General features: G+C 37.6%; 1 protein-coding gene across 1 annotated transcript in view; it reads right to left on the reverse strand.

Moving 5' to 3' along the window:
- The window catches only part of COL6A6 (collagen type VI alpha 6 chain), a 128,193-nt gene that overhangs the window by 92,333 nt on the left and 13,690 nt on the right, over positions 1-22,170 (reverse strand). The window contains exons 4-9 of the mRNA XM_076005388.1: positions 8,251-8,359; positions 7,765-7,842; positions 7,539-7,636; positions 4,292-4,888; positions 2,407-3,027; positions 724-1,284 (exon numbers count right to left, since the gene is read on the reverse strand). Of these exons, the coding sequence (XP_075861503.1) occupies positions 724-1,284; positions 2,407-3,027; positions 4,292-4,888; positions 7,539-7,605 (1,846 nt within the window). The 5' untranslated portion in view covers positions 7,606-7,636; positions 7,765-7,842; positions 8,251-8,359. The remainder of the gene's footprint in view (positions 1-723; positions 1,285-2,406; positions 3,028-4,291; positions 4,889-7,538; positions 7,637-7,764; positions 7,843-8,250; positions 8,360-22,170) is intronic.

Raw genomic sequence — 22,170 nt, forward strand, 5'->3', positions numbered from 1 at the left:
CGAATAATTTTATATTGAAGTTAAATGTGTGCTTGATAAGGATTGTTAAATTGGTAAATAAAGCATTGAAGGCAATAAAAGTGAGACTATTCTATTTGCTATTTAGTAATTTGCTAAAACATAATAATATACCTCAAGGTTTCTTAATGCAGCACTATTGACATTTTGGGCCAAATCATTTTTATTGAGGTGGGCAGTCTGTGCATTGTGGATACTGGAGGATGTCTAGCAATATCCCTGACCTCCACCTGTTAGATGCCAGGAGCACTCCCCCCAGGTATGACAACCAAAATTGTTTCCAGAATTGCCAAATATCCCCCGACGGGTCAAAATCACCCCTGGTTGAAAACTACTGACACAGCTCTAAAAGATTTCATAAATGTTTTATAAAAAAGAAGTTTAAATAAACTTGAGATATTCCTAAAAATCAAACCATTTGATCATATTACACACTTGATATCTAATAATATATCTATCCTAGTACGGATTTCTGGCAGGAAGCTAATTAATATTTCTTGGGGGAATCCCTCCAAATATCTTTCTGACTCTTCAGATAATAATTAGAACAATGCTATAATGGGCTCTTGGCTTTGTTCTGGAGAATAAACATAGTTACACAAGTAAACAAACCTCAACTCAGAAATTTACGTTGTTTCTCTAAACCAGCCATATCAAAGCAATCTATGGGCCAAAGTCAAAAGGTAAAACCACCACTTCTCTCACCTTCCTCAGCACAGATTTCTTGAACGACTTGGTTTCTTATGTCTTTCAAAGCATCGAAGTCATGCACATAGTACACTCTTTTTTCCTCGCCTGCGATTTCTCTCAGTTGTGTTTGGTTAGCCTCCCTGATGCCGATGGCGTAGACACGGATGTGCTCTTCTCTCAGTCTGTCCGCGGGCTCCAAGAGGCTATCCTCAGACATGCCGTTCGTCAGCACGACAAGGTGACGTGGCACTTTGGTCTTTCGCTGCTTCTTAGCTTTTTGCAAGAGGCTCAGTGTGAAATTCAGCGCTGCGCCCGTGTTGGTATTCCCTCCCATCTGCCTGATGTTCTCAATGGCCCTTCCCAAATCATGCTTGTTTGAGTATTTATTGATCTCAAATTCCAAGTCCCAGCTGTCGGCGTACTGAACGGCCCCGACCCTCACCTTGTGGGGACCAATGTTGAACATGCCTACCACCTCGGACAGGAAGGTCTTCATTTCTTGGAAATCTGTGGGCTGGGTGCTGCCTGAGCCATCAATGAGCAGGTAGATGTCGGCTTCCTCAGTGTCCACACAACCTACAAGGGAACCAAAAGGTTGAATGTGGCATTTGCGGGAACTGGGAAAAAGAAATGGTAGGTGGCAGATTGAGAAACAACAAATATGAACCTCTTCAGACAGAAAAATGGGAAACAGCTTCTGGGCTTAAAAAGCATTCTTTACTAGCTTAAAAGGGGGAAATCTTAGCATCAGTTGGGCCAAATGAATTGCTTCTGACAGTTTAAGATTATCACCCTAATTCTCTGCCATGAAACAGGGTAAATCTGGATATAGTAAAAGATCAGAAAAACTTGAAGCTGCTTTTTACAAGGCACTTTTCCCATTAGTAAATGATGGCTTAGCAAATAGTCAGGTGGCGTGTTAGGAAATGGAGAAGGTACCCGACTGCACACCGTGGACATACAAATTCTCTTTTCTTGAAATCTTGAACAAATTATTTACCCCTCACTCCTCATCAATTAAGTAAACTAGAGATACTGGTGAGCTTATGTAATACAATGACACTTTTATAGTAAATATGCTATAAATACTTGTTCAAGAATGTATACATATATCCATACACGGACAGCTATACACAAAAATATTTACATAGCACACATGTGCATATATAAGATGTATAAAATACATCGCCTCTGTCTCTGTCTTGAAACTTGCAGATGTTAAAATGGTACTTTGCAACAAATTACGTAAGTACCTTGTCCTCTATCCAAATCATATTTCCTGTTTTTATTCTCTAAATTGGAATTTGAGGATGAGGGAAGAGGAGAAGGGAAAGTTAAAAAGAGAATTTTGAAAAAAGAAATATCAGGGAATGTAAGTGGCAAAGGAATGAATGAAAAAGATAAGGGAGAAAAATAGCAAAGGAAGGTATCCTGGGGCTTCCATGGGTAACGAAGCCCATTAAAGCTGCACATAGGAAGTAAAAAGGGAAATCCCTTTCCCCATGCCAACACCTCAATATTTTGTTCCTCCCAACTTGGAGTTCATATTGTCAAGCTAAAGTAGAAAATTAGAAACTTATTCTCCCTACCCATATCCTACATCCCACCAATCCCTTTTGCATATATAATATTCAAAAGACAAAAAAAAGACAAAGAAAAACGAATATGAATACTCCTCCTCTCAGTAAAGGACTTTACCAGATTTGAGTGCTTCCGTCCGTTCTGAAAAGACAGAGACCGTGTGTGTTATTTGGTTCCGCAGCTTCTTCAGAAAGGTCTGGTTGTGAGCAGCCAGGTCAGAGAAGGTCTTCAGTTTGGAGACATACTGCTCAGCCGGGTGGGATGCTATCTTTTCCAGCTGGGCGTCACTAGCGCCCTCGATGCCCAAGGTGAAGATGGTCACGCCCTCGCGCCGGAGGTTAAGGGCTGCCTTCGTCACGTTGTCTTCCGAAGGTCTGTGGGTCACCAGCACTGCAATCTGAGGCACCCCCTGATTCTTCCGGCTGCCATTCTGCGCTCTGAAGACTTCCTTCTTGATCTTTCTGATGGCAGCTCCGGTGTAGGCCTTCCCGGCCTGGGGAGAGAGGTTCTGTATGTTCTGGAGAACCTCCGACTTATTTACACCCCCGCTCAGTGAATTTATCACCTTCGTCTCGTTGCTATAGGCCACGAGGCCCACCCTCATGCAATTTTCCTTTATGTCGAGGGCAGAGACACTTTCTTCCAGGAATTCTTTAAGGTAGTCAAAGTTCTCCTGGCTTCCATTGGCAGACATATCGAATAGGAACGCGACATCGGCCACAGAAGGGCCTTGGCAAACTGTGCACAAAGAAAGGACAAATACGATTTTAGCTGGAGATTTGGCATCTCTGCTCAGCACCAGCAGGCAGGAAGAACATACACTGGAGCTGAGTTACACTGTTAAAGAAAGGAGGACATATACACAAAATAATTATGAATCTGAGATCAGTGGGACCCGAGTTCAAATACTAGCTCTTAGCTAAACTCCCAGCTTCAATATCCTCATCTGTAAAATGGAGATAATATTTCTCTCATAGAGTTGGTATGGTGATTACATGACATGATATATTTAGCATGGGGCCTGGTACCTAAGATTCACTCAATGAACAGGAGCTACTGCTATCATATTAAAATAATTTAATCATCATGTTATAATCAGTAGCTATAGCCCAAATATTCCTAAGGAATGGTAATAGAATAGCAATTGCACTTTCAATTATTCTACTGGGGAAAGATACTAGTAATAAGGATTCATATTTTCATAAATTATTTAATACCACAAGAAAAGCATTCTCTATTACTTAGGTAATTATATACATCATCTCATTCAAACTGATTTAAACAGGAATAATGTGAGTTTCCTATACTTCTTATCTGGACATGTACACTTTGAACAAATTGTTTTTTACTAGATCTCCCCTGATCTTCCCTTGAATGATGTTTATAAACTCTTGGCCATTCTTGTTACCAGAGTAACACAAGAGGACAGAACAGGACAGCAGGTTGGCCATGAAGCTGGACATAGGGAAGCTGGTTCAGAACGGAGCAGCAGAGAGAGGGGCCGTGCCAGGCTGAAGCTACATGGCTGGGAATCAGCAGCCTGGACGTGGGCCAGGCATGTCACGTCTAAGGACACCTGCAAGGTCCTCTCTGCAGAAAAGGGGGTTTGGACTATTGACAGTTGTTTCTAGCTCTAACATGCTATGATTACATTATGTGGCTTCAAGAGTTAAGGATTTCTTTAGAAGCAAATTTACTTTTTAAATGAACAAGTAATAAGACTACATCACAACTAAAGCCCAGCGTAGCGAGACGGCGTCTCTGAGTTTTAAGAAGTCTATGAATGACGTGCAACATGGATAAGTGAAATGTGGAAACCAAGGCTCCTGGTGTTCACTGGATTTTTCAAATGGCCATAATCACTGGACCCTCTTGAACATACAGACATAGAACATCTGAAAATACAGCCCATTTGGGGGACAGGGATGTTCATAGTTTCTATCCCCATGTTGATTTTTCAAAAGCATTTATCACCATTCTTATCCGTGCATTCTAAGCCTACCTTCTACAATGGCATCATCAACTCCTGCTTCCTCGTACTTTGTCACATCCTTGATGATCTGCGTCATGTTCTGGGAAAACGTGCTGAGGTCTCTGACGGTCCGAAGGTTGAAATGAAACTGGGACGTGGCCATGGACTTCAGGTTTTCCTCGGAGGCCTTGTGCATCCCCACAGAGATGATCTTCACCCCGTCTTTCCGCAGGGCCTTTGAAGCCTCTTCCACGTCATCCTCAGACTCGGCCGAAGCCAGGACCACCAAAATCGGGGGAAACTGCTTCTTGTCCCTGCCATTTGTGGGTGCAGAGAAGAAAGTCCTGTGAGCCTCCTGGAGAGCGTGTCCTATCCTCAGGGACCCGCCCATGAACCCGAAGTTCTTCTTGAGGTGGTTCAACATGGGGTTCCTGCTCTTGAAGGTGCTCAGCTGGAATTCGCTGTGGAGCTGGTCGCTGTACTGGGCCAGGGCCACGCGGTATTTGCCGGCCTCTATGGGGAGACTGTTGATCATTTTGGTGATGAAGGCTTTTACAAACGGGAAGGACTTAGTTCCCAGGTGATCAGAGCTGTCCACCAGAAACACCACATCTGCGTACTCAGGGCCTACAGAACCACAAATGTGCATATGAACAAAGCAAATTAAAAATTTACTACCATATTTAATGCCAAATATAAGCGGAGAGGGAGTACTTTCCTATTTTTTTTAATACCTTTCCAATGAACTGAAAAAAGAAATCTGAAACTACACATTCTCTCAAGAAAAAGAAGTGTTTCTCGGGACAAGTCGTTTATACAACCTCTTATTTGAAGTGATCACAAAATTAAGCATCACTTTTTCAAGAAATTAGTTAATTAGAAGAAGAAACCATAGGTTTTTGTACCTTTTTTGGGTAATTTCCCCTTGTACTTTTTTGCTCTCAGAATTTGACCCCAATTTAAATCAACAGGATAAAAATTTTAATCAAGAACCAAATTCCTTCAAATTGTTTTTTTTTTTTTTTTTGAGACAGAGTCTCGCTTTGTTGCCCAGGCTAGAGTGAGTGCCGTGGCGTCAGCCTAGCTCACAGCAACCTCAAACTCCTGGGCTCGAGTGATCCTTCTGCCTCAGCCTCCCGGGTAGCTGGGACTACAGGCATGTGCCACCATGCCCGGCTAATTTTTTATATATATATATCAGTTGGCCAATTAATTTCTTTCTATTTATAGTAGAGACGGGGTCTCGCTCTTGCTCAGGCTGGTTTTGAACTCCTGACCTTGAGCAATCCGCCCGCCTCAGCCTCCCAAGAGCTAGGATTACAGGCGTGAGCCACAGCGCCCGGCCCTTCAAATTGTTTTGAATGATGAAATCTGACAGCTTTTCATTCTCATTGCAACAATGCAACAGGTGATCTGATTAACTTATGAACATATTAGTTTTATAATTCCAATTTGTCAAATTGATGAAGTTTTAAAAATACCTACAAGTCATAAAATAAGGAATTGCTTTAATTTATTTTAAAGTTATTTGTAATATTTTTGATAATATTTATAATATTTTTTGATATTTTAAGTAACATTATAATTGGTGAATTTATTCTCACATATGCAAAATTTGATGGCACCGATATTATCTTGGGCTAGAAAAGGAATTACAGTTTTAGTTTCTATTAAAAATATAAGTTTTATATAGGAATATGATATTTTACTAAACTTTTGAAGTTTCATTCAATACTAGGTATCTGGAATTATATTTTTACGTGATAGAGAATCACTGGATTCAAATACTAAATGTTGATTACTAACGGTCTGGTGGCTTGGACTCAGAGCTCTCATTATCTTAGCACAAAATCCATTTCTTGTCTAGGGGAGGGAAGGAAGCATGTGTGGTGTATGTTTAAGAAAATACAGTGTAAAATACAGTGTAAGTGAAGCAAGTAATAAAAGCCCTGACTTTGCCATCAGCTAATTCTATGAGCTCTAACAAGCCATTTAATGTACTTGGGGCTTAGTTTCCTCTGTTATAAAATTAGTAGATTCAACTAGAAAATATCTAAGATACCTCCTCAACTTTGAGATTCTTGTTATCTGAAATGGTTACTGGATAAATTCTAATAAGATTGAAAATAATGTCAATCTTTTCCTTTCTGCCATTGCTAGGAAGCCAGCTTTGGCACTCTGTATGCTATTTCATTCTTTTTAATATCAGTCTGATCAATGCAAAATAGATAAAATAACTTTTTCTTATCCTTTAAATAACCTAATTCCAACCAATCTGAGATTCCTTTCATGATAACACAGCCAGCAGCATCTCAGGGGAAGAAATAAATGAGGATCAATCCATACCTTCCTCCAAGGATGGGATCCCAGTGAGGGCTGTCAGGTGAGCCCTCCTGCCCAGGACTGCTTGACTTGTGACCAACAGTGACCTCTCCATTCACAAATTCCCATATCTTGTGTGGGGAAAGGAAATATAGATGACTGGCACAGGAGGTGGATTTGGGTTATGATGGAGATCCATCACTATGTCTGAACCATGAAATGACTGGGGGGAAAAAAAACACTGCCTCTCCTTAAAAAGATTAAGGCCCAGTGAGACATCAAAGGAGGATGTTTGCAGGGCACAGTCTAGTTTATCTCTTCAAAAACCTTGCTTCCAAGGTCTGAGTCCTTGAGGAAGGTATAAAAGCCAACGCAGGTGGCCCTGGATATGAACTGACAGGCACAAGAACCAGTTATTTAAGAGGTGGTAGAGGTGGTAAAGGGTGGCCCAGTATCTGGACTTTAAGTCCACTGGACATAGATTTCTGGCAAACATTAAACCATGATACAGAGCTTTCTCTTCGTGGTAAAAACACTTTCATTACAATAAGCAGACAGTTAAATTGGAACAAAATCTGGACATTTAATCAAGACAATCTTTTGGCACAATTAGGAGGAGACATTCTAAATTTTCCAGGCCTAAACCTAATATTAACAGATAGAATTTTAATGCAACCTCCTAGAAGACCTAAAATGGGTTGAAACTAAGGTTAAAATGGCAGCTCTCATATCTTTCTATCATTAACAAGGAATAAAGTCCAGAAACAAATGATGTTCAAAGCATCATAGGGTGACCCCAAAAAGAAATCGACCTACCACTTCCACCCTCGTTATCATCAAAATCAAAACAAAGCGAAACAAAACTCTTAACATTTAGGTAGATCAAGCTCATATATTATCTATTTTCTATAATGAAAATTAAGGAAAAAAAATTCTATCCCTTTTGTTTTCTTACCAGGATCTTTATTCACAGAAACATGGGAACAAACTATTATGAGGAACAAAATCAGTAGCATTTTCATATTATGACCTGAAAAATCTCCAACTTGAAAGCTGAAAGGCAAAAATAAAAATATAAAATACCAAAATATAAACATCTAGTATCACACAAATAAGAGCGCACAAAATTATATAATAAATTGGGAGCAACAGGGGACAAGGAATTTTTGAGGTTCACTGACCTAATCTGTGAAGTGCCTTGGAGAAAAATGAGCCATCAACATTTATAGAATCATGAGAGTTTTTCTGGTCCCAAGACCCTGTAGAAACATGAAAATTTGAACATTCAATAGAGATAGCCAGATGCACTTTAGTTCTAACAATATATATTCCAATGAATCATTTCCCTTTATCCTAATGTCATCCTCTGTCTACTCATTGCCAAAACAATTCAGAGTTCACAGCTGGGACACAATCTAAGATCTGTATTGTAATCTCACCATCACTAACATGTAGGTTTGTTTCATCTTTGACTAATAATTATATCTAGGTTAGGCACGGTAACTCATGCCTGTAATACCAGGTCTTGGGGAGGCCAAGGTGGGAGGATCACTTGAGGCCAGGAATTCAAGACCAGCCTGAGCAACATGATGAGACTCTGATTTTACAAAAAAATAATTTAAAAAACGTATCTGGGTGTGATGGCACATGCCTATAGTCCCACCTACTTGGGAGGCTACGGCAGGAGAATCCCGTGAGCCCAAGAGTTTGAGGTTGCTGTGAGCTATGATGATGCCACTGCACTCCAGCCTGGATGACAGAACAAACACCGTCTCTCTAAAAAAAAAAAAAAAATTTTAGATGTGGCCAAGGTTCCATGTTTTTTCCTCTTTCTCCCTAATTGAAAGGTAACTATTTCCTTTTATCCTTAAATTTGAGAGAAGACATAAAAACACTAGCAGTGACTCCCCATATCCCCTATGTCTTGTTCCTCAGAATGAGCAGTTTGATTTATGCCCAACAACCTAGAACTCCATGAGGCAAGGGTTTTCCAACTTCAGTTTGGCCTGATGCATTTTTAGCCACCTTGAAATGTTCATTTTATGGGATGAAACAGGATGTTAAACACATTGAGAATAAATATTTTAATGAAGCAGGTTGGGCTCATTCATTCACTCATTTATCCAAAATGAATCGATCCATTTTTCAACCCTTTAATAAACTAGTGTCTCTGTGTCCTGCTCAACTGCTGCCCACACATGTATCTGCAATACCCTATATGACCATTGCACTCTACACCAGGTAGGCTCCGAGTGCTCAATATTTAACCTCTTCAGAAAAGGGACGTTTGCCAAGAGAAAGTCCATCCCTATTTCTTTCATTGTCCTTCTGAAGTTCTGTGACTTGGAACTCTTCTAGTCCTTCACAAGTCTTGATACAAACTTTTCAGGCTGTAAGTCCATTTATCAGCCCTATTCAAATCAGTAATCAGTGAGCTGGAAGGGGCTCCTAGGAGGTTATTTATTTCTAGAACAACCCTTTCATTTAGAGTAACTAAGCCCCAAAGTGAAAACCAAGTCATACCATCTGTACAAATTTTTCATTAATGTATATAATAAATAATGAATTCTACCATTCAATGAGCCTTTGCTATGTGCTGTGTCCTGTGCTAACAGCTTTGCATTTGTTCTCTTGTTTGATATTGATAATGACCCTAATAGCAGCTACTATTATTGTTCTTATTTTGTAGGTAAGGAAACAGATTCATAAAGGAGAAGGTCACACTGGTAAAATGGGCCACAGTTGAAACCAGAACCCATGTCTGTCTCACTCCAAACGTGTCATTTAAAACTCAGTCACCCTGCATCTCAAACTCAATGTTATGAACACAAAAGTGTCTCCTCCTAGTCTCTTCATTCTATGTCTTTTTAAGTACTAAGGACTATCGGTACTTGTTTTCATATCTTTTTATTTTTGCTTTTCAAAACCAGGGCTTTATGCTATTCTTTTCTTTTCTGTTTACATTATGAGCTTTCTAAAATAGGGAAGTCTTTAGGAGTCATGAGAGAGAAAAGAAAAAACACTTTGGGAAGAGTCCATAGGATCAATGTCAAAGGTTCCATAGCCAAAATGAGAAGAATACTATACTGAAGGAAGGTCAAATATCTAGATAGGGAAGAAAGGAGTAGGTAAGGTCACAATAGTCCCAAAGTAGCACGTGGCATCTGGAAATTTCCCCAGATGGCCAATACCATTGGTACTTTAAAAGTTAATTTCTGAGCCGGGCGCGGTGGCTCACGCCTGTAATCCTAGCACTCTGGGAGGCTGAGGCGGGCGGATTGCTCGAGGTCAGGAGTTCGAAACCAGCCTGAGCAAGAGCGAGACCCCGTCTCTACTATAAATAGAAAGAAATTAATTGGCCAACTAATATATATATAAAAATTAGCCGGGCATGGTGGCGCATGCCTGTAGTCCCAGCTACTCGGGAGGCTGAGGCAGAAGGATCTCTTTGAGCCCAGGAGATTGAGGTTGCTGTGAGCTAGGCTGATGCCACGGCACTCACTCTAGCCTGGTCAATAAGCGAGACTCTGTCTCAAAAAAAAAAAAAAAAAAAAAAAGTTAATTTCTCTGGGTTAGCATGTTGCAGAACAATTTTCTTGCAGTCTTTCAATGAATTCAAAGTCTGGTGCTCTGCAAGGCTATACAATATTGAAGCCCATTGAAAAATTCTCTTGAGCTGCTTGCGTGTGCTACTTTGTGTGTGTGTAGGGGGGTGTTAAGATCATGCTTGGGAGGCAGGAAGAATGGGCTTCTTTGTGCTATGTCAAAACACGGATGAAGAATCTATAATCTGTATGCAGTTCTACTACCACCAAATATGACCTGGATTTTCGTACTTAAATTTTTAAAATATTTGATCGCCTAAAGACATGTGAGGGGAGAATGAAGATGTTTATTTAAAGTAATCAACATAAAATTAAAATTCACAGTAAGCTCCATCTTAATATAACAACAGTGAGATTGATTGCCTCTCATTATGGAAACACTCTTAAAAGTGCACGTCTCTATAATCTGAATTTTGTTGCATTCCGTTCATTCTGAATCAAGCAAGCTAAGGCCAATACATCTCTTTTAGAAGTTATATGCCATAAACGCCTTTTTAAAAATCTGGATCTCTGTAAACTAGAATGTTTCTAATTTAAACTACAGCTGCAAAAGGAACATAGCCACCCAAGCCTTGGCTTCAAACCCAGAATGTTCAGAACTTGTACAATACACCTCTCTCTCAAAGCTACTAAGAACCAAATGTTTCAGAGAGACTTCTGCCCCATTCACAATCCAGTCATGTCTTTGAAAAAAAGGTAATAGCCCAGAAGGAATACAAAAGAAACTTCAGCACAATTAAGATAAATGTCATTTCTTTCGTTTAGAAATGAAACATGCAGGACACATTATTTGTAAGTACTGATTTTATTTTTCTTCAGAAACAGAATATTATCAGCTGCTTCATTATAGGAAACAGCACTGTGTCTTTGCCACAGTAATAAAGGTAAATGGTTGTTTGCTTATTTAACTCCTGATGTCTTTGTTATTTCACTTTCTCCAGCCATTTTACTCAGAAGTCAAAAGGCAAAAAGAAAAATATTCAAACTGAGACTTAAGATCATATTAAAATGCTGCAGTAGAAACCCGACACAAAATAGGCACAAAAAACATTGACCAATGATGGCACGGAAAACAAAATACACAAGCACTTGTGGTGTAAGCAAATTGCATGGTTTTTCACTTTCCCCCAGTTGGGTTTTCTGGAATCACAAAAAGCAGCTTTACATGTTGATCATATTTGAACAAGGTCATACAGATGACCTTGCCGCTTAGCAAAACGAACACTCTTCTGTATTGAGGAGGCACTTGACTGAGTGGAAAGAGCACAGGCAATAAAGTCTCATGACTTGGGTTCCGCTCCATTTCTAAACTGCTGTGTGATCCTAGACAATACCACCTCACTTTCATAGGTTCCTAATATGAAGCTCAAGGGGTTACAATCTCTCTAAGTCCAAGCAACTCCACACTCTCACAGTTCTTTGATCTCACAAATATGGCTAAAATAAAAAAAATATGAACAATTAAGCTAAGAGTACATTTGAACATTGAGCTTAAAGCTTAGCAGATTAGGAGTAGAAGGAAACATACTTAATCTAACAAATGATATACTTTAAAAATCTACAATATATATCATCCTAATGGGAAAATTTTGGAAGTATGCTCTTTAAAGTGAGGAAAAAGAAAAGGTGGCCCACTCTCATTCCTAGGTTCTAATAAAATTAAAGCCACAAAGATTTTTAAAAAGAACAATAAAGTTGTCATTGTTTGTAAATGACATGATTGCTTACATCTATAGACAAATCATTAAGAATAATAGAGGAGGCTGGGAGCAGTGGTTTAGGCCTGTAATCCTAGCACTCTGGGAGGCCAAGGCAGGCAGATAGTTTGAGCTCAAAAGTTCGAGACCAGCCTGAGCAAGAGTAAGATGCCGTCTCTACCCAAAATAGAAAAAATTAGCCGGGCATGATGGCGCATGCCTGTAGTCCCAGGTACTCGGGAGGCTGAGGCAGAAGGATTGCTTGAGCCCAGGAGTTTGAGGTTGCTGTGAGCTAGGCTGAAGCCATGGCACTCTAGCCCAGGCAATAGAGTAAGACTCTGTCTCAAAAAAATAGGGAGAGTATTCAGGAGTCCTCATGTAACATCAAAATATGAGTCAATTACATTTCCATATACCCTCAATATACAACCAGAAAATGTAAGTCTTTTACAAGAGTCAACTTAGTGTCCACATATCAAATACCAAGAAGTGAACTTTAAAATATGTAAAATATTGATGGCAAAAATTATAAAACTTTATTAAAGAACAACATATGGCCAAGGAATGGGAACAGAGAGTTCAGACATACTCATGCCTAGGTGTCATGGTAGACCAGTGGGAGGAAAACGGTTATTCACATGGAAACAGGTGAAATTGGATCTCTACGATTAATGTACACAGAAGTCAATTACAGGTGGATAAATATTAAATATTCAAAGCAAAATGTTAAAATATTGGGGAAAACATAGATGGATATGTTTCTGACCATGGGTAGGGAGCAGAGAAGACTTTTATATATAGAAAGTGCTAAAAAGTTTAAATTTTACTATATTAAAATTAGAAATTTGTATTTAAATTATCCTTAAAGAAAGTAGGTCAGGTTACATGTTTGAAAAAGAGTCACAATACTGACAAAGGATTGGCATAAAAAATATATAAATTTTCCTAGAATTTCTAGAAATAACTCAAAAGAAAATGGACAAAAAAGCCAAGAACAGGTATTTTATAGAACCTAAAATATATATGGGCACTAAACATATGAAGAAATATTCAAAGTCATTTTGTGATGAGGGAAATACAAATCAAGATTATGCTGAGATATTGTCATACAACAAATTCAACTGGCAAAACTTTAAAAAAATGACAAAATCAAGTATTTAGAGGATGAGAATAAATAGGATTTTATAGGCATTGCTAGTGGGAGTATAAAATGGTACCATCACTCGGGAAAACAATTTGGTACTATCTTATAAAATTGAGCATTCTCATGACCCAGTGATTCTATTCCTAGGAATCTCTTGCATAAATATGCCAGGAGATATATTCAAGAATTTTCACAGCAGTACTGATTGCAATTGCACAAACCTGGAAACAACCCAAGAAGTTATCAATAGGAAACATGAATAATTCAATGTAACACAATTACACAAAGAAATCTGATATATAAATCATGTCAACACTACAACTAGGTACAAAAATGTGAATGAATCTTAGTAATACAGAGTGAAAAAATGAGTTCCAGAGAACTACATGAGACAACTAAATTACATAATTTTAAAGAACTATAAATGTGATAAACTATATTTTCAAAGAGAGAGTTTTCAGCCCAGCATGTAAGAAGCTTGGAAGTTATCATTCCATTCTAACAAGAAGCTGAACAAACTGAAAAATCAACCATTCTTCTTAGATCTATAAGAAAAGTGAGGCCACAGAGCTAACCATCGCTCCCCAAATTGGAGAGATTGATGGGCAAATACAGAGAGTCAAAACTTACCAGAACAGAAATCCATGCGCTAAGGCCCTTCTGTAGACCCGTGCTGGAAAACTTGAAAACTTGAACTGTAATTAATAAATTGCTAGAGGCGCAGAGTATACATATTGGAGAGAGATAATCTCCAGGGAACCCAGTCATAGAGGACTCCTTGCTTTTGTGAGTTTTACTTCCTGGAACTCTACCTGGTCCCTCACAGTGCATGTTGAAGGAAAATACTCTCACGTTTCTGCTAGGGGAAGGGAAAAGGGAACCACTGTGAAATACGCCAGAGCATTTTGCTCTTCTTAACAAGGACTGCCTTCAGGGGAAACTAGTTAACCAGAGCCTAACCAGCTGGGGTTTTATCAGAGCCTAACTGAATTCTGTATCCGGGGAAGAGAAACATCTAACTCCAGCCTGCTTTAGCCTTCTATGTAGGAGAAGGGAAATACCCAATTTCAGCCCACTCTAGCCATCCTGTCCCCTCCAAAGGGGAGTGAGGATATGAGAAGTGTGTGTGTGAAGTTCATGGTCCAGAGGCTCAGGCTCTTGAAAAGACTGAGACCTACTCATAGGACTGTAGAACAGGTCCCCTCCCTCCACACACTACTCCTGCCTTACTGAAGGCCTATTTATAGTTTCTTTTTACCCAGTACATAAAATCCAGCTATCAAGACATATGAGACATACTAAAAGGGGGGGGGGGGACACGGTTTGAAGAGACATGGCAAGGTTGTTGGAATTATCATACCAGGAAATGAAAACAACCATGATTAATATGCTAAGGGCTCTAATGGATAAAGTAGATAGCATGCAATAGCAGATGCCCCAGATAAGAAGAGAAATGGAAATTCTAAGAGAGACCTCCCTTCAAAATGTTAGAGATCAAAACACTGTAACAGAAATAATATCTTTGATGGGCTTATAGGCAGACTGAACACATGGCTGAGGAAAGAATGTCTGAGCCTGAGGATATCAACAGAAACTTCCAAAACTGAAAAGTAAAAAGAGAAATGACAAAAAAAAAAAAAAAAAGAACAGACTATTTAAGATAACCAAGAACTGTGGATCAACTGCAAAAAGTATAACATGTGCACAACAGAATACCAGGAGAAGAAAGAGGAAGGAACAAAAGAAGTATTTGGAACAATAATGATTGAGAATTCTCCCACTTTAATGTCAGACACCAAATCAAACACTACAGGAAGCTCAGAGAACACGAAGCGAGATAAATGCCAAAAAAAAAAAAATCGCACTTATACATAACATTTTCAAACCATAGAAAATCAAAGATAAAGAGTAAACCCTGAAAGAAGCCAGAAGGGGGAAAAGAAAAACCCTCAACATGAGCAAAGATAAGAATTACATTCAACTTCTCCTCAGAACTCATGAAAGCTGGAATGAAGTATTTAAAGTGTTGAGAGAATTCTGTATCCGGGGAAATTATCCTTCAAAAACGAAAGAGATGGAACCCAGAAGACACAATAGGGAAAGAATAGTCTCTTCAATAAATGGTGCTGGGGAACTGGGATATCCACATGGAAAAGATTGAAATTGGATACTTATACCATACATAAAAATTAATTCAAAATGGATAAAAGATCTAAATGTAAGATCTGAAACCATAAAACTCTTGGAAGAAAGCAGGAAAAAACTCCTTGACATTGGTCTTGAACAATGATTTTTGGGTATCACACTAAAAGCTCGGGCTGCAAAAGCAGAAAAATAAAATCAATGTGACTACATCAAACTAAAAGGCTTCTGTTTACTCAGAACAAGTCTGCAGGAAAAATGTATACATATTATAAAAAACTTCTGCACAAGAAAGGAAATAACAAAATGAAAAGGCAGCTTACAGATTCAGAGCAAACATTTGCAAACCACATATCCAATAAGGAGTTAATAGCAAAAAAAAAAAATGAAGAACTTATATAACTCAATAGCAGACAAACAAATAATCTGATTAAAAATGGTCAAGGGACCTAAATAGAAATTTCTTCAAAGACAACATAAAAATGGCAAACAGGTATATGAAAAGGTGCTCATCATCATTAATCACCAGGGAAATGTAAAACAAAACCACAATGAGATACCACTCATACCTGTTAGGATGGCTACTATCAAAAAGATATAACAAATATTGGTAAGAGTGAGGGCAAAAGGAAACACTTGTATACACTGTTGGTGGGAATGTAGATTCATGCAGCCACTATGGAAAACAGTATGGAGGTTCCTAAAGAAATTAAAAATAGAACTATTATATGACCCAGCAGTCCCTCTTTTAGGTACATACCCAAATGCAATGAAATCAACACTTCATAATGGTATCTGCATATCCATGTTCATTGCTGCATTATTCATAATATCCAAGATGATATTATTCAGAATATCCAAGATATGAAAACAACTGAAGTATATATCAATGGATGAATGGCTAAAGAAATTGAGAGAGAGAGAGACATACACATATGTAAATGGGATATTATTCAGCCTTAAAAAGGGGGATCCTGTCATTTGCCATGAGATGGATGAGCATGTAGGACTTTGCACTAAGTGAAACAAGCCAGAAATAATTAATCTTGCTTTTGATGAATGTTAGCATAGTACATCTTTCTCCATCCATCTACTATTAATCTATATGTGTCTTTATAGTGGGTTTCTTGTAGAGAACATGTAGTTAGGTCTTATTTTTTGATCCACTCTGACAATCTGCCTTTTAGTTGGTATATTTAGACCACTGACATTCAAAGTGATTATTGATGTAGTTGCATTAATATTTATCATATGTTACTTGTTTCTATTTGATGCTCTTATTTTTTGTTCCTATTTTTATCTTCTATTGATTTTCACAAATCAGGAGATATCACATTACCAGACTTCAAACTATATTAACAAGGCTATAGTAACCAAAATGGCATGGTAATGGCACAAAAATAAAGATATAGACCAATGGAACAGAACAGAAAGCCCAGACTTAAAACCATCCACATACAGCCAACTGATCTTTGACAAAGCAGACAATAATATACACTGGGAAAAAGAAGCTCTATTCAATAAATGGTGCTGGGAAAATCAGATAGTCACATGCAGGAGGATGAAACAGGATCCATATCTCTCACCACTCATAGAAATTAATTCAGGATGGATAAAAGACTTAAATATAAGGCATGAAACCATAAGAACTATAGAAAAAAATGTTGGAAAAACTCTTCTAGATATTGACCTAGGCTAAGAGTTTATGAAGAAGACCCCAAGGGCAATCACAGCAACAACAAAAATAAATAAGTGGAACTTGAGTAAATTAAAATCATCTGCAAAGCTAAGGAAATAATCAACAGAGCAAATGGACAACCTACAGAACGGGAGAAAATATTCCCAAGCTATACATCCAATAAAGAACTAATAACCAGAATCTATGAAAAACTCAAGCAAATCAGCAAGAACAACCAACTCCATTAAAAAATGGGCAAAAGACATGGACAGAAGCTTTTTAAAAGTAGACAAAAATGGCCAATAAATATATGAAAAAGTGCTCAACATCACTAATTAGGGAAATGCAAATTAAAACCATGATGAGATATCACCATACCTCAGTTAAAATGGCTTATATTAAAAAGTCCAAAAACAATAGATACTGGCATGGGTGCAAAGAGAATGGAACACTTATACACTATTGGTGGGACTGCAAATTAGTACAACATCTATGGAAAACAGTATAGAGATTCCTCAAAGAACTAAAAATAGACCTACCATTTGATCCAGCAATTCCACTACTGGGTATTTACCCAAAGGAAAAGAAGTCATTTTATCAAAAAGACACCTGGACTGGAAAGTTTATTGTGCAATTCACAATTGCAAAGATGTGGAAATCAACCCAAGTGCCCATCAATTTATGAGCGGATTAACAAAATCTGGTAGAGGTATGCTATGAAATACCATGCAGCCATGAAGAAAGGACAAATTAATACCTCTTGAAACAATTTGGATGGAACTGGAGACCATTATCCTAAGCGAAGTATCCAAAGAATGGAAAAACAAACACCCCAGTTACTTGTTATTAAATTGGAACTAACCAATGGGTACACATGCGCACAGAGGGAAGTAAAACTCAGTGGAAATCAAGCAGTGGGGCACAGGGGATGGACAAAAAACTACATAATGGGTACAACCAAACACTCTGTGGGTGATGGGCACACTTATAACCCTGAGTCAAGCATAACAAAGTCAATATATGTAACCAAAAACATTTGTACCCCCATAATATTTTAAAATAAAAGAGAAATGGAAAAGAGGACATCACTACAGATCCCATGACATTAAAAGGCTAACAAGGAATATTATCAACAACTCTATGCCCACATATTTGAAAACCTAGATGAATGGACAAATTCCTTGAAAGACATAATATGCCAAAACTAACATAAGAAAGAAATAATCTGAGTAGGCCTATATCTATTAAAGAAATTAAATCAATAATTAATAACCTTCAAAAAAAAGAAAGTACCAGCCCCTGGTATGGTCACTGGTGAGTCCTACCAAACATTTAAGAAAGAAATTATATCAATTCTGTACAATTTCTTTCAGAAGACAGTAGTAGAGGTAATACTTCCTTATGAGGCCAGCATTACCCTAACACCAAAATCCACCAAAAGGATATCAAGAAAATTATAGACCAAATAGCTCATGAACATGGGTATAAAAAATCCTTAGCATAAAAATATTAGCAAATCAAATCTAACAGTGTATAAAAAGAATTATCCACCACAACTAAGCAGGATTTGTCACACATATGTAAGGCTAGTTTAATATTTAAAATCAAGTAATGTAGTTTATGAAATCAACAGGCTAAAGAGGAAAGTCACATGACCACAGCAGTAGAGGCAGAAAAAACATTTGACAAAGTCCAACACTGATTTATGATAAAAAAAAAAAAACCTCTCAGTAAACTAGGAATAATGGGGATCTTCCTCAATTTGATAAAGAGTATCTATAGAAAGTCATACTTTAATGGTGAGAAACTAGAAGCTTTCTCAGTAAGATTAGGAAGAAGGAAAGTCTTTTCTCACCACTTTAACACCATATTAATATTAGAAGTTGTAGCTAGTGAAATGAAACAAGAAGAGGAAATAAAAGGTATACCAATTAGGAAAGAAGAAATAAAACTGTCTTTGTTCACAGATGACATGATCGTCTATGTAGAAAATCTGAAAGAATTAACAAAAAATCTGGAACCGATAAATGATTATTATAAGGTTGCAGGATACAGGGTTAACACAGAAAAGTAAAGCACTTTCCTAAACACCAGTAGTAAACAATTGGATTTTGACATTAAAAACACTATAACATTTATATTAGCATCCACAAAAATGAAATGCTTAACCTTAGTATTGAATGGTTTTCTCACCAGTGAAGTATAATAAAATATGTATAAGATCTATGTGAGAAAAACTATAAAACCTGATGAAAGAAATCAAAGAACTACTAAATAAATGGAGAGAGATTTTATGTTCATGGAAAGACTCAATATTGTCAAGATGTCAGTTCTTCCCAACTTGATCTCTAGAGTCAGCGCAATACAAATTAAAATATAAGCAAGTTATTTTGTTTATATTGGCAAACTGATTCTAAAGTTAACATGCAGAGACAAAAGACCCAGAATAGCCAACATAATATTGAAGGAGAAAAACAAAGTTGGAAGACTGACACTACCTGACTCCAAGACTTTCTATAAAGCTACAGTAATCAAGACATGTGGTATTGGTGCAAGAATACACAAATAGATCAGTGAAACAGGATAGTGAGCCCAGAAAGATACCCACACAAATAGAGTCCACTGATTGGACAAAGGAGCAAAGGCAATGTGATAAAGCAAATATTGACTTAAAAAATGCTGCTGGAACAATGGGACATTCATGTGCAAAAAAAATGGAGACACATATCTTACAAACTTCACAAAAATTAACTAAAATAGATCATGGAACTAATTGTAAAATGCAAAATTATAAAATTCCTAGAAGATAACATAGGAGAAAATCTAGATGACATTGGGTTTAGCGATGACTTTTCTGATTTAACACCAAAAACACAATCCATGAAAGAAAGAATTGGTAAGCTTGATTTCATTAAAATTAAAATATTCTGCTCTGTGAAAAACACTGTCAAGAGAGTCAAAAGAGAAGCCAAAGATTGAGAGAAAATAGTTGCAAGACATATCTGATAAAGGACTGTTATCCAAAATATACAAAGAAGTTTTAAAACTTGATAAGAAAACAAACTGCCCAACTAAAAAATGAGCCAGACTTTGACACTTACCAAAGATGCTGTACAGATGGCAACAAGGATATGAAAAGATGTTCTACATCATATGTCATTAGAGAAATGCAAATTAAAACAGGATACCACCACACACCTCTTAGCATAGCCAAAATCTGACAATAGCAAATACCGACAAGGATGCTGAGCAATAGGAATTCTCATTCATTGCTTGTGGGAATGCAAAATGGCATAGTCACTTGGATGAAAGGTTGGCTGTTTCTTTAAAACTAAACATATTCTTACTCTAAGATCTAGAAACTGTATTCCTTGGTATTCACCCAAATGAACAGAAAACTTATGTCCATACAAAAACCTGCACATTGATGTTTCTAACATCTTTGGCAATAATTGCCAAAACTTGGAAGCAAACACAATGTGTATCAGGTAAATGAATAAAGAAACAATGGTACATGTAGACAATGGAATATTATTTATCACTAAAAAGAAATGAGCTATGAAGTCATGAAAATATATGGAGGAGACTTAAGTGTTTATTACTAAGTGAAAAAGTCAATCTGAAAAGTCTACATACTATATGATTCTAACTATATCACATTCTGGAAAAGGTGAAATTATGAAGACAGTAAAAAGATCAGTGGTTGCCAGGGTCAAGGGGAGGAAAGGGTATAAAGAGCATAAAGAATCTTTAAGGCAGTGAAACCACGCTGATACTATAATGGTGGATACACATCATTATAAATTTGCCTACACCCACAGAATGTACAACACTGAGAGTGAATCCTTATGTACACCATGGCTTTGGGGTGATAATGGTGATAATTATGGGTAGGCTTATCAATTGTAAAAATATTCCACTCTGATAGGGAATATTGATAAAGAGGGAGGTTATGAATGTGTGGGTTAGCGAGTATAAGGGAAATCTCTGTACCTCCAGCTCAATTCTGCTGGGATACTAACACTGTTCTAAAAAACAGGATCTATTAAAAAAAACCAAAAAACAAAGAGATAATAAATATAAGGTCCAAGATAGTGGTTACAAAGGATGTGGGAGGCAGGGGGATGGTATTGGGAGGGAATTCATCATAGGTATATTATCATTGTCATATAGTTTTCATATCAGATGTTCATGGTTTCTTTTACTATGAACAAATAAGCAAATGAATAGAACTTCTTGCCAGGGCCCATGGATGAGAGTATGTAATGAATCGAAGGTTAGGATTAACCCAATTCTCTGTACCTGAAGTCCAATAAATGTATATACAAGTAAACAAAAAATTTTAAATCAAATACTGTTGGAGGAAAGAAAAAAATGAGGCAATTAAGCCAAGAGCCCACTGAAAAGTTGAGAGCAGGCTTGGAATAGTCACAGGGAGAATTTGTCCCTCTAAAATGGTTATCCATAAATTGTGTACTACTGGGACAGGAAACAAGCAAGGAAGGAGTATGTTTTGACCAAAAATCTTCCCCCAAGTCCATCACTCTTCCCATGGCATCCTGCAGGACCCAATTAAAGAAACTCAAAGGAATAAAGTTTCAACAATAAAAAACCACCCAGCAGTAATCATGATCCCTATGTCAGACACATCTAGCTATTCAATGAAAATTTGTGAATTATTGAAATGAGGACATTACCATTTAATATAGCATCAAACATGAATTATTTATGATAAATCTGACAAAACTTTGAAACATTTGTTACTAAAAATTGCAAGATACTTGAGAGATTATTTTTAAGACCTAAATATTGTTATGATGTCCATTCTCTTTGTTGGCCTATAGATTCAACTACTTACTATACTGGAGAGAAAACTAATGAACCACAGCTAATACATATGGAGGAGATCAGAATATGCCACCCCAAAATGCCACTTTGGCATAAGGATTATTTTAATCTGAAGACAAGAAAAAGTCCCTCTACATTGCAAAGTTGTCACTGAGCCATGGTTACCAGCTGGGGACTACCTTTCCCAGCCCCCACCACCCCACACACCAGAGGAAATGATAGGAGGAGTGCCAGCCAGTGGAATTCAGCAGACAGTCTCCTGCAGGGCATGCCTCTCTCTTTCCTTTCTGATTGGCTGGAATGGAGACAATCCCAGGTGGCAAATGTTGAAGATGGCAGGGCTACTCTCAGCTAGGGGACATGAATGACTGTATGGATGGGGGCAGTCCCGAGAATGTGCTTATCTACCTACTTTTGTTAAACCAGTAATAATTTAATAGTGTGTGCACATTGGTATAGGTATACATTTTTAG

This window comes from Microcebus murinus, chromosome 1 (assembly GCF_040939455.1).
Source record: "Microcebus murinus isolate Inina chromosome 1, M.murinus_Inina_mat1.0, whole genome shotgun sequence".
NCBI classification, from domain to species: domain Eukaryota; kingdom Metazoa; phylum Chordata; class Mammalia; order Primates; family Cheirogaleidae; genus Microcebus; species Microcebus murinus.